Source organism: Elgaria multicarinata, chromosome 4 (assembly GCF_023053635.1).
Source record: "Elgaria multicarinata webbii isolate HBS135686 ecotype San Diego chromosome 4, rElgMul1.1.pri, whole genome shotgun sequence".
In the NCBI taxonomy this organism is placed as follows: Eukaryota; Metazoa; Chordata; class Lepidosauria; order Squamata; family Anguidae; genus Elgaria; species Elgaria multicarinata.
In genome coordinates, this window is record NC_086174.1 from 92286587 (window position 1) to 92300911 (window position 14325).

General features: G+C 38.3%; 1 protein-coding gene across 1 annotated transcript in view; it reads right to left on the reverse strand.

The window, feature by feature from the left end:
• Positions 1-981: 981 nt before the first annotated feature.
• SLC16A10 (solute carrier family 16 member 10) overlaps positions 982-14325 on the reverse strand; it is a 51332-nt gene continuing 37988 nt past the window's right edge. The window contains exons 4-6 of the mRNA XM_063124781.1: positions 13434-13577; positions 7760-7988; positions 982-3547 (exon numbers count right to left, since the gene is read on the reverse strand). Coding sequence (XP_062980851.1) covers positions 3318-3547; positions 7760-7988; positions 13434-13577 — 603 coding nt within the window. The 3' untranslated portion in view covers positions 982-3317. The remainder of the gene's footprint in view (positions 3548-7759; positions 7989-13433; positions 13578-14325) is intronic.

The following is a 14325-nucleotide window of genomic DNA, read 5'->3' on the forward strand; positions in this document are numbered from 1 at the left end:
TCTTTTTTGCAGCTTTCAATCCTTCTATTCACACCCCACAAGCCCGATTGCAAACACGATGCTGATACAGTAAGTATACTGTATTTTTTTAAAAAGATATTTAATCCAGGCAGGTGCCACTTTGGCATGCTAACACTGCATGTGTAGCAGATGAAAAATGTGTTAAAAACATGAAGCCAGGCACATAAAACACCACATTGCTAAGTTTTTATGATGCTCAGCATCACTTTTAAAGATGTGCTTCTGTGACATGAGTGTCAGGTTCAAGCCCTCCTTTCTAAGCTCACTTTAACACCAGCAAAGGCAAATCAACAGGATCATTCTTTGAAACAAACAATACATTGGTTAGCTAAATTTTTACATTCCCATATATGTGTGATGGTTAATTCACTTTAAAAAAAAACCCAGCCACACTCACCTGTAATCTGGATTAGCACTGCAGCAAAGGTAGAAAGATGTTTAACCCCAACACTGCTCTCAAAGCTGCTATTTGTCCCATAAAAGAAGTTGCTATTGACATAAATAGTAACTTTCCTACCAGGGCAAACCTTGGGGCAGGGAGATGTTTGTCATAACTGCAGCATAAGGGTGGGGTTGTTAAATTGTCCATCAATGAAATAGCCTGACCGGGAGTCTTATAGCTGCTAATTTTTCTAAAATGTTTCTTTTATTATTAAACACCTCAGAAAATAAACATCTCTGTTTTACAATTCTACAAAGTATACACCACATATACAAATGTGAATACATAATGTATTTAATGTGAAATGTAGCTTGGCTCGAAGAACCTGATCCTGTCAATTTGTCTCAGCTAGCGTTGTTAAATGGTCATCACCACCACCACCATCTTAATTCTGGCCAGCGCCTCAAACCCAGATCTTTAGCAAATACTGCTGATTATAAGATGCGCTGTAATGACAGTGATTACATAAATACAATCAAAGCATAGAATAAGATAAATATACATTGAAGGTACCTCTGTCGCTTCTTTTTGGTCTCTTTATTAAAAAAACCTTCAGAGATTAAAAAACAGTGCATGTGGCAGGGACTTATCCACAAATGGGCACTTATTGACAAGTAATAATACATTCAAAAATTGTCTAGATTACTTTAACATTTGCATTGTATTATACATATAGATGTAGACATTGCATGTTCATAGTAAAATAATTATGCTTCTAACCAGAGCAATTGTGTATTGCAATAGTCTACGCATGTTTCAACAGAACATCTTATACATGTTTAGAACATTGTATGCATATTTAGACAGAAAAAAAACCATGACTGGCTGGGGAATGCTGGGAATTGTGGGACTTTTTTCTTCCTAAACTTTCATTGGATGGCAGCTTTAAACAATGTATAAGCTTTGAAACAGAAAGGTCAGTGTGCATTAAAGCTCAACTACAGTTGAACTTAAATGCACACTTGCTGCACCTTTTTGGTTTGTAAATACTGCTGCTGAGTTCCATTCACATTAGTGGGTGTGTGACATAACCATATGGCAGGGAAGGGCCAATTCAGCTGCGCATGCAATTTTGCTTTCACGCATCTTTTTATCAATTATTTAATTTGCACTAAAGTGCTTTGTTTAAGTGCTATTGCCCAAATGGTTTCAAAACTTGTAAAAAATATAGCTGAACAAAGATTTTGGTGCTAATTAAAGGATTGATAAAAAATAAAACAGTGATAAAAATGTTGCTGGCCAGAATGGTAGTAGTGAAGTTGTGCCAAGTGGCAATAGGTTCACTTTCCTAGTATGACATAACAGGAGAGACTGAAAACATTTTCTTTAGTCTTCAATCAATATTTGTGAAGTAGCAGCAAACTGTTAGTCTTTTAAAGCTATGGCCAAATGGTCTGAAAGCAGTATATTAAGAGAAACATATACATCCTGTGCACACATAGCTTTTGCAAGCCTCTCAGGTCTTGTACATCTATTCTTATAGTGGGAGCTATACCTGTTATCTGATGCTCAGAATCTCCTTTAAAGAAGCTATTGCAAATGTGTTTTCTATTACTTCTTTTCTACAGTGTATGGGATTCTCAATGCTCAAAGTCTAGAAAGCAAAGGAAGTCATTTGGGCAGAATGGTTTTAGACCAGTCAACTGAAGGCTGGAACGCTTTCAGTGACCATACAGACACTGGGGTGTATATACTGGAAGAAAGCATAGACCATATAAGAAAAAATCAAGGAGCAGGAGGTCACTACTATGGGACAGATTATGGAATATTAACAGGTTATAGCATGTAGTTCAAAACATGGAGATGTAGCTAAAACGTCTGCGTTGCAATGTTGGTATCAGCATCTGTCCTGAATCCATTCACTCTTCCTTGGATGTGTTTTTATGCACCAAGGAGAAAGCATTCTATCTAAAGGCATTCACATCTGTGTTGGTTTTAATATTACTAGCAACCCATTAGCAAAGAACTACTGTAATAGGCACTAAAGATGATATAAAAATAATGTTATTTTAGAATATACCTTTCCACATTCACATGAATAACTTGTATTAACTCACCAGTTTAATTCAATTATTTAAAGTAAGGCAGTTATAAAATTGCCACAATGCCATCCATCTTTGAAATACTGAGAACTAAGAAGCAATGCAAGAAGGGTCCTATTGCAGAATTAATCAACTAAAGATTTACAAAAAAAAATAAAAGATGTAAATATTGTATTACAAAGTTATGTTTCATAGTTTAATTCTCCAGAAAACCATTGCTGAAAGGCTATGGCTGCAATCCTATGCAGAGCTAGGCATTTTTAAAACAACTGAAATCAATAGACACGTCTAACTCCATATAGGATGTGACTTTAAGAGGGTTTTTAAAAGCTGTGAATCCACACAGACAAACCCCACAGAACTTTTAAAAGTTTAACAATACTAGCTTTAAAAGATCAGATGCTACTATAAGTTCCAGATGAATCATTCCACTGGATGGGTTATAAAACTACTGAAGGCATTCTGAAAGGTTCAGTTAATAAAAATGGCAGAGTTTTTGAGTTCCAGAAATGCAGTCATATGTGTGTTTGGTTTTGTTTAAAGTTCTTCTTACATACACATCACTAGTATATGTTCTGATGCTATAAAACCTCATGTATATGTAGAAATGCATTTTGAAATTGTATCCAGAAACAAGTGAAAGGCCTTCTTAGCTGTTAGCAATTTTGTTTTAACCTTCACCACTACTATATGGTTCTTGTTGTGGCTTTGATTTTTAAGTACAATCATATGGTACATTCAATTCATAAACAGAAAGCTAACCTAGTTTTTATAAAAATAAATTCAATCTGGCAAGGGGGGAAATAACAGCATTAAATAACAGATTCTGATTCTTTGCTGGGTTTCTCAAATGAGTCCGTGGTGCTTTTGATTTCCAGCATTTTATCAATAGTTTCCCCATCCACAGGATTAGCTTGTTCTTTGGATTTCTTCTTTTCATGCACCCATGGGATGAAACACAATATAGCTCCTCCAATAATAGGGGGAACTCCTGCTAGGTAGAATGCTACATCATAAGTTCCTAGGTGATCACGTAGCTTTCCTGAGCAAAAAAGAAAATGATTACCACTAAGACATGATAGACAACTTCAGTTGGATGTTTGGCACTCTTATTGATAGTTGGAGATAATACAATATTAATTAAAAACATAAGAATCACCCAATGTGAATTACAATAGAATACAAACCATACAATTTAATATAGCAGTACCCCAACTTCAAGATGTTATGGACACGTGAAGTATCATTAAGGCGGGGTGGGGGTGGGGAAGAGGAGATTTTGTGTTGTCTCCAGAGTTCTGCTGGCACTGGAGGAAGAGGGCAAGTCAGCAATTTTCTCAAATTCCTCCTTGCCCCTGCAGACCCCTGTGCCACCTCCAACACTGTTCCAAGGGGTGTTGCAGGAAGGGGAAATTGGAGTAAGTTGCTGTCCCATGCCTTTCTACCAGCAGGAACGCCCCACTGGATCCTAGTTACCTCCGTGAATGGAAGGAGCCCATCTGTTCACAGGGAATCTCACTCAATGATTTGAAATGTCTGAGCTGTGGGGAACAACAATGTTCTATTGGGAGTGAGATAGCGAGAGAGAGGCACTCCCAAGTTTTATACCTAGCTAGAGGCAAGAGACCTAACCAGCAAAAGTAGAGTACTCACATTAATTCTGCAATTCTTAATCTATTCTCCCTACTAGTCTGCAAAGCCCCCTGAGAGCGGCAAGATAGGTGGATTGACAATTAGCTAGGTTCAAGGTTCAATTTGGAATGCTCTCCAGCCCCATGTGTGTCCAGGAACTGCACACTGGAATGTATAGTAAGCACCTAATCTTATCGGATGTTAAGAAGAAAATTGATGAAAGCATACTACTGATTCAAAGTGCTGCTGTTGACCACATAACCTTAAGTGACTGGTGCCTTAATAGTAGAGACTACTTGCTCTCTTACACCCATCACAAGAAAAAAAATCTATCTTTGCAAGCATTGCAAGATCATTTTATTTGACCTCGCCACTGAGAGTCAGACTTACAGTAATAGAGGTGCTTTAATATTGCTTTAATAATAATATTGCTTTAATAAGGTGCTTTTAATGGGTGTAATGTATAATTGAATCTTATTTTTATAGGATTGTATATGCCTTTTTAATCTACCACACCCACTCCTGAGACTTTGATTTTTTAAAGAAAAAAAATCACATAAAAATACATTTGATTAAATAAATCTACATTGTTAAACATCTGTGTTGTATTACCTATTAGAACTTTACCATATTCAAACTAAACTAAAAACACATTACACTCTGCCTATAGGGCTAGTTGTCTGACATTTAACACACGGATACAAAAATTGTTTCTAGGCAGGCTCCTAACAGGCCACAGTACTGTTAGGAGCCTACCTAGAAACAATTTTTGTATCTGTTTTACAAAATATTTTTATAGGAAGTTGATAAATGTATAGTAACATCTTAAAATCCATTTTTCTTAAAATAGAGAGAATGGTAGCATTTGTAAAGTACACAACAAAATGTATTTTTAGCAAGTGAGGATTAACTACTAAAGCTAAAGGGACATAGTAAGATACTTAACAATACCCCAATTTTACATAGGCCACAGCTAGACCTAAGGTTTATCCTGGGATCATCCAGGGTTCACCCCTGCCTGAGCACTGGATCCCCTGTGTGTCACCTAGATGAACAGGTTTGACCCCTGGACGATCCAGGGATAAACCTTAGGTCTAGCTATGGCCATAGTCACCGTTCTCAAAATACCAATTCAGTTTCTTTTATCCAAAAAAAGCAGCTATCAAACCATACATCCTGCAGTTTATAATGTGCTGAAGTCTGTGCAAATAGTTTGTTAGTGAATTAGTATGCGTTTAAACATGAGTTGCAATCTAGAAAAACAGTGACTCATTCACAAGATGTTAACAACACATCTACTTGTGCAGATTTCAGTATGTAATAAAATGTCAGTGAACTAAACCCTGAGTGATGTACTGTCTGTCCTCCACCATTTTCCAGCCTTTCAACGAACCTATTTTTACATGGATTATTAGTGGAATATCTATTTTCTCTCTTTGGCTTGCATTTTTGTGCAACGTGCTGATTATCCAGTAAAGCCAGTTCAGTTGCATTTTTCCAGAAATATAAATGGAATGTTCCTCACTTATGTATAAATAACAGAACAGTACAAAATGTGTAACTTCTGTTTATCAAAGAGCAATCTTTGCACAAATGGACATGAACAAGCCAAATCATAGAATGTATGTAGAGAACTTCAGGTACAGGGTGCCCCAGAGAATAAGGACTTTGGGGAAGGACAGCATTATACTGAGGTAGAAGGAAACAATGCCTTAAAAGGCCATTTTTTAAATGTGATGGAACTGTTTACCTCTCACACACAAAATATCTCACCAAGGACAGTGAGTAGTTGGGTCTTGTAGTGGGATTTTAAATAATTAAAAATGCAGAATGATAATTTGAGACAGGCATGTTGACTGTATGGTGGACTTGTCTAGCTAGTGCAATAATGGTGAACATCACACATGATGTAGATAGCTTGGTAAAAGTCAGTGGTTACAGTGCATGGGTGTGTGTGTGTGTGTGTGTTTGTGTGTGTGTATGTGTGTTCATTTATTTAATAGATTTATATACCAATGTCCAGATTTAAAAATATCTCTAAGTTGTTGGTGCCAATGATACTGGGAAATATAGTTGCAAAGTTCTGGAAGAAAAATATTACTAGGTAGGATGTTGAAGTCCAGGACCTTAACTGTGATACAGTGCCAGTTAAAGAGGTAGAAGTTCCAAAGTCTCAATGCATGGATAAGATGGTAGTATCAGGAGGAAGGTTTTTTTGTTTATTTTTTGGCAATGGGGGACATTTTCAGACAAGCTGAACCTTTATACAAAAGAAGGAATTTGCTTGAACAAAAATGGTATCAGATTGCTTGAACTTATCAATGAATTAATTTATTTTATTTATTTATTTATTTATTACATTTATATACCACCCCATAGGCGAAGCACTTTACAAAAATTAACACACTTTTAAATTTATTTCTGGTAGAAAGCCAACAAAATTAGGGCTATCTGGACATGAAAAGGAAGCTAAACAAGAACACAGATTAACTGCTTCCTTCCATATGAACCTGCCCATAATTTACTATCATAATCAGAGGGCCTGAAATATGTCCCACCATCTAGAGAGACTAGGTTAGTAGGTACTTGAAACAGGGCCTTTTTGGTGGCAGCACCCTGATTGTTGAACTTCTTCCTGATGGAGGTGAGATTGGGTTCTTTATTACTTTGCTTTAGATATTTTGATCCATTGAACTTTTAATGCTGTGTAATGTTGTTTAATGTCACTCTTCAATTTTAATTTATTAATACATAAATGTAATGTAAAGTATGACTCTCAGAAATTTGGTGAAATGGAGAGAATCAGTGGGATATCATAATCCCTGGATACATGGGCAGACAGAGGAATATGAAGCATAGCATTGCTTTAGATATCAAAGAGGACTTAGTCCAAAGACCTAGAAAAACAAAGGAATTAATTTCTCCACAGAATATTGTGTGCTTAAATACCATGCTCCAAAAGTAATTTAGTACTGGAGGCATACTATTGCAGAAAAAACCATGCTACTTGCTGGTGTGGGGATTTCCCACCTCCACCCCACAACAGCTATACCATGGGGCTTCAGGGGGAAGAAGCGGCGAAGTCGTGCTGGAAAGACAGGCCCCAGTGTATGTCATGAGCGTCGTGGGACCCATCCACCAGCCTTCTCACTTGTGCAACTTCCAAAAGCTTCCACAAAGATTGCCCACCCCTACTCTAGAAGATATAACATCATATTTCATATGAATTTGCAACACGCTGGTATCTGTCTAAAATCACATCAACAACTGTGCATGCCTACCAATGTCAGAGATCAAGCTATATAAGAAGTCAATGAATCAGCCTGAAGTAGGTCAAACAATGACATAAGGTCAAACAAAAAACCATTTTATACTTTGGAATTAATGACTAGTAATTATCTCCAAATTGCACTGTTTTGTTTTATTGTTTTTGTAATGTTTTTAATGTGTTTATTATTTTATATTTTAACACAGGTTTTATATTGTATTTTATGTTTGCTTGTTTTTTTTAAATATAAACCACTTAGACATCTTATACCAAGTCGTATATTAATAGTCGAAATAAATAAATGCTACTTTATATGCTTTCTATACAGCTAAGAAAATAATAATTTTTACCTACCTGCAATAGGTGGACCAGCTGTCATGGGTATAGACATGAAGCCCAAAAGGAATCCAATTGCCTGAGAAACATGCTCTGCACCAACTAGCTCAAAGGCAATAGGTGCCATAATGCTAATGAAGCAGCCATCAAAAAGACCCATGAAGAGGCAGACAGCAATGAGACCTCCAAAGGACTGGCATAGTGGAATCATCATAGACATCAGGCCAATGAAGAAAAATGAAATCACCTACACATTGGGAAAAGAAAGTGTAAGCAACAAATCACATCACAAAGTTATAGGACAAACAGTTTGGGGGCAAAATAAATGCTCAAGGATGTATACAGTTGAATCCCTTCACTCACAGAAGGCTCTTCGATCAAGTAAAAGCTTCCACGAAAGAAGAGTAGAGCTGATTTCTGCTTATTCCCCCAGAAGCCCCTCCCCTAGTCTACTCCAAAGGGTTGAGGGGCTTTTGGAACAGTGGAAAAGAAGGTCCTCTATGGCACACATGTAAGTATGTGCATTCAGGGATAATGTGTCTAAGGGATCTTTTAACACTGATTGTAATGCATCTTGGCAAATTTGTCCCAAAGATACACATACACACACAAACATCTATTCAAAAAATAGGGGTTATTTTATTGAACACGCAGGAATAAAATATGTACACAATAATTACTTTAGAAATATTAGCTGGTTGATACTAGGCATTATATAAACTCCAGGATGGAATTAATCAGTTCATATGGAAGGCTAGGCTTTGGTCATGCAAGGTGGGTCTGGATACCAAATGGGATTGACTATGGTTCCAGGAGAGCTGAAGAAGTGTAGGCTAGGCAAATCTTGGGTTCTAGGAAAGAGAAGGGAGGAGGAAAAAGTCATGGGAGAAGAGAATGGTGAGAACAGGGAAAGAAGAAGGGGTTTATAGTGGTTGGTCTTTAGGCAAAAGTGGTGTGCAGTGGCTACTTCTTCCACGATGGCACCGGGAGAATCTAGTCTTTGGGGCAGCTAGCTTCAAAGCATTTTCAACAGTTTCCAGAGCCTTCTGCACCAATTGCTTCACATTGAGAGCCAATGGACACAGCCAGGACTGGGCTTAACGCACACCAGAAATGATTGTCACCCAAACTTTGGAAGGTCAGGACCCAATAGACCTTGCCATGAAAAAGGAGTACGTATTGCCAATACCTTGGGAGGGCAGGGAACACTGGATGTCGGAGCACTGGGTCTTTATAGTGTTTTAACTTAGGATACAAAAGGACAACTTAATGACAAAAGAGAGGGAAGATGGCATTGGTCAGAATGGACAGTTGTCTCAATAGGGAAGATTCCTTTTCCCAAAGCTTATTCAGGACAGACTAAATCTAATCAAAGCAGAATCTTCCTCTAGTACTGCACCCAGTGGCGGGGGGACCTCTGCCCAGTCATCACACTTATCAGTAATTATGCAGCATATCAGAAATATGTTACTCTTTGCCTAGGGTGTATTCATGCCTACTTCCTTATCAATGTAGCTTATCATGAGGGACTTAATCATGAGGGACTTAATCCTAGGCCTAATCTACACATGCCATTTATCCCAGGGTGGACTCAAGGTTGTCCCTGCTGGTCCAAATGACACACAGCTGATCCCAGAGTGAACTGGGATCAGCTGTGAATAGCGGGGCTCAGGAAATAGGCAAGGAGCTGTGTGGGGAGAGTCCATGGGCATTGGGGGTGAGGGTGAGAGCATTTTCACCATGTTCGTGATGGCTCTCAGCACCTTCCAGTGCCAAGTTTGTTGTGTTAGTGTTTTTAAAAAATCTTATCTTCACACAGGATCACACCCACACTGTTGCACAAATGTCTCCGCTTGTAAAGAAACCTCCACCACCCCCTGGCCCTCCTTTACTTCTATGAAAACTCGCTGGCATGCTGCCTCTGAGAGACAATCCTAGAAGTGCAAAACCCTGTGATCATCTCTCCCCACTCCTGGAAGGCCTCCAGGTGTAGATTAGGCCCTAGTGTGATCTGATTAAGTTATATTGCTTAATTTTTTCCAAAGCATGCGACCAGATGCTAAGTCAAGACTGCTTACTTTGGCCTCCTTACCCACTCCAGCTTGCAGAGGTGAGCCCTTTAGGCTTAACTTTACACAGGGCATCAGGCTATGCTTCTTAAAGTGGCAGTACAGAATTTCATAGAATATGAGGATAACTTGTCATTCAAGCTCCACTGTTTAGCTCAAAATGCTTAACCACCAAGGCTTAGTGTGTTGTCTGAACAGGTTCAATGTCTCTTGCAAGGTTGGTATTTGTTAGGCAAAGTAATGTATGCTCATCTATGTGTGTGTGTTTTTAAAAAACAAGCCTTTATTGACGTATGAAATGCTTTTAACAGGATTAAAATTACCTTGCCACAAATATGTGTTTAAAATACTATATTCAAAACTTTATGCTATGCTAAATTTAGGATTCTGGGTCTCAATATTTCTGTTAGGCAAGGAATCAATCAGTGTTGATCTAATCTCCCTCTGCTCAGACTTGCTGTTTCCTAACATTGAAACTTCAAAGGGGAATCCAGTTAGCTTCTCTTCCTGCTATCTGCAAACTCCTGTGAATCAACCATATGTGTCCCTTCCTAATCACACAGGTGAGGAAATATTTACTCAGACTGCAATAGACAGAACAAAAGGATTTACTTCGATGCCATCTCCTAGAAGTGGCCCTGCTGAGTCTCGAACATAAAGATATCCTTCTTTGCATTTTGATTAAAGTTCTCTGTGGGAGCCAAACTTCAAGAGAAACAGTTGTTTCATCATGTTGGTCTCCCTTGGCTCCAACAGACATCCTGTCTGATAAGGTTTTCCACAAAGGAAGGCCCCAATGTGCCCATCATTCTATTGGATCATAGCTGGTCTTGGACTGCATGGGTCCAAACTGCATGTTTAGCCACTCGTGTCAAGCGGTTTATAATCATTCTAGCAAAACATAACAATTCTCCTAAAGGATGCAATCTTGCACATGCAACCCTATGATGGTGACAGAACACTAAGGAAAGAAACAACAAATGCAGAAAGGCAAAAAAAAAAAAAAGGAAGAGTGTAAAGATACAGAAAACAATGTGGGCAGGATCACCAAAAACTAGTGATTGGCAGCAGGGTGAATTTGATTTAAATCACGATTTAAATCACTACTCAGAAAGACTCGGTTTAATCATGTGACTCCCCCCACCCCAAAAGTGCACTCTTCCTTGCTATATTTTACACAACTCAGATTTACCAAAGACTCATTCTTGCTGGTATAACCTTAATACTTACAACCAGATGAAGGTTTCATTTTTAGAATAGCAACTTTTCAGATTAGTTTTACAGTTATATCAAAAAATACTGATTTGGTTATACTATTAGAAACACATCATAGATAGATAATTATGAAATTATTGCAAGGTGAACTATCTCCAGTTTAATAGGGTAATCATTCATATTTGGACAACTTTTCTGCTGTACTTTATTGGAAGGAGAAAAATAATCTTACAGAAACCACTGGAAGAGCATGACATTGTGAATGGATTAATGGAATTCATTTACCAAAAAATTTAAACAGCCTCATGCTACATAATTAAAAACTATTCCTTATTTCATGATGAATAACCTTAGGGCTATATTGTATCTTAAATAGAAAAGTATCTTTAGATAGATTTTCCTCAAAAAGAATTTTATTTTAAAAAATCCGATTTAAATAAAAAAAATCTGATTTAAATAAAAAAATACATTAAAAAAAATCATTGATTTTTATCCACCCTGACTGGCAGACATCACCATCCCATATCTGATTAGGAGAAGGTCCTTTAAAAACCAGGTAGTGTGGCAGGCATTCAGTGAACACTCAAAGGCTGTGTTCGGATTACACAATAGTCAGTCCTGTGTTAATAGTCCACTCCATGGATGACTATTAGCATGTCGCATTGAGGCTAATGGTCATTCGTGGAGTGGACTAGCGGCAGTGCTGGGTCAGCTGCTAGAGGAAGGAAAAATGAGGAGAGATTATTGTGTGGAAGGGAACAAAATGTATGTGGTCGGGTTGTGGTTTTCTTGCAAAAGAGTAGTCAGTGCTTAATCCCTAAAATGGGAATGCTGAGGCTATATTATGACTTATTCCATCACTATTAAGTGAGTGGGGAGTGGAGGAAGCTGTAATTGCTCAGTGATGAGAGAAAAGTATTGACCGTTATTTTTACTAACATTGTTGAAATGTAAATAAATTCCAGTAATTCTAAATTTGCACATATATTGGCTCATTTCCTGGATCTTTTAAGTATCTAGCAATGTCTCTGTTTACAACTGGGGTACATCTTGATGAGGGGTTTGCAACGGGGTGGATCTGGAATGGTAGTAGGTCATCTATATGACACAGCCGCCATCCCAAAGCCATCCGGGGCAACCCCCCTAAACTCCGCTTAAAAAACATCGGGCACTTACCCCAACTTTTTTTGCTGCAGAGGCATGTCACAGCTGATGGTGATGCCTGATTGGTCACCATCAGCTAGACAGGGAAGGGGGCAGACCTCCAGGAGCTCCAAGTCAGGAGAGCCAGGTCCGGGCGCCAGGCACCCCTCCCTTCTTCCCCCTCCCGTTCCTTCACACACACACCCATTTTTTAAGAATCTGTAAATAAATAAATAAATAAAAACCGGGGGGGGGGAGAGGAACGGGCGCGTTCCTTCCCTTCATTTTTTATTTTTTAAAAATAAAATGCCTTCTCTGCTGTGCCTTCTCTGCTGTGGCACCCCGGCTGTGGAATGAGCTCCCTTAGGAGGTTCGCTTGGCACCTACATTATATGCTTTTAGACGCCAGGTGAAGACCTTTTTATTCTCCCAGCATTTTAACAATCTATAAATTTTAAATAACATGGTTTTAAATTTGTAATTTTGCATTGCTGCTGTTTTTCTCTGGTTGAGCTTTTACATTGTATTTTATATTATGGTTTTATACTGTTGTTTTATACTTTGAATGGTTTTAATTTTTGTGAACCGCCCAGAGAGCTCCGGCTATTGGGCGGTATAGAAATGTAATAAATAAATAAATAAATAAATGTGAAGCTTCACATTTACAGATTTAAAAAATGGAGGGAAAGGAATGGGCCCTGTTCCTCTCCCCGCCACCACCGTTTTTAAAATTTCTTTATTTACAGATTCTTAAAAATTAAAAATGGTGGGGGGAGAGGAACGAGACGGCCAGAGGGAGGTCAGAGGCAGAGGATGCCATGCATCCCTCTCTTCCTCCCCCTCTGTCTCATTCCTCCCTCCTCCCAGTGCTCGGCGTGGCAGCGGTGGCAGCAGCAACTCCGCACTTGCGCTCCTTCCCATGCAGATGCTGGGAAGGAGCGCAAATGCGGGAGCCTGACACCTCACAGTGCCAACGCACCACTGTCAAGACAGGGTCCTGATCTTCATCCTTGGTGTTTCTTGTCACATAGGTTATAAGGAGGTGTTCCAACAATTCTGTATTATATTGCAAATAAAATGCATGAGTGATAACACATATTGTCAAATTTGATTTTAGTGTCCAGGATTTATCATGTACAGACAATGACATGAACACATTACCATTCTGTATCATAATATGCAGTATAGAAATGTACAGAGAGGCCTTTAGCCTCTCGTAATATATTATTTACAATCTTATCAACATTGTTGTGCAATAGCTATACCTGTAGATAAACCTTTTTTGCACCAGGAATATAATCTGCAATTCTGCCAAAGAGCAATCGTCCAACTCCTGAAGTAATTCCAAGGCAAAGCAGAAGAGTCACATCTGGCACATCTTTACCAATGCGTTCTTTCACGTGATTCAGCTGTTTAGAAACAAGAAAAAAATGAGTTGAATTTCACAAGAAATCCTATCTTGCATGTAATTCCACAAAGGGAGTTTTCTTCATATTCTTGTCAGCCATGTTTTTAAGTTTTCCTACTTTCATAGGCCCAGTAAGCCAAGATACAAATGAGCCTTTTCCACAGACATGAAGCCCCTCTGTTCCCACTTTGTGGCATGCCTGAATGCAATGTAGAACTAGCCATGATCCAAAATAAACTTCAAACTGTGGTTTAGGATCCTGGCTTGTACCAACTCAGACAAAATGGGAAACTGGTTAATTAGAGATTTCCTGGCTTGCTCATAGGTCATGCAAAAGAAGGAAGGAACTATGTGCATGGGCAAGGCCTTGTTCATAAACCAGCATATTGAGTCAATATATGATTGAAGAGTGTTCTTATAAAGTCAAAATAGATATATCCTCATGCTCAGTGCAGTTCTCAAAAAGACATTTTAAAGAAACTATGCTCTGTTTTCATTGGCTAATCTTAGCAAAATAAGCCCTATTGAATTAAATTTCAACTATATTATTCAATTATATGCAAAGCATTGGTCAGTCTGTAAATTAGGAAAAGAAATCACTGAAAGATCAATCCATTCTTCTTGAAAGAGGTATTTTTTTCTTGAAATAGTTTAAAAAACAACAACCCAAAAGCTTTTAACTAACCTTAAAAACTATATAATTAAAAGTCTTTGTACTATGTAAGCCACGTTTATGGAATGTCATCTAT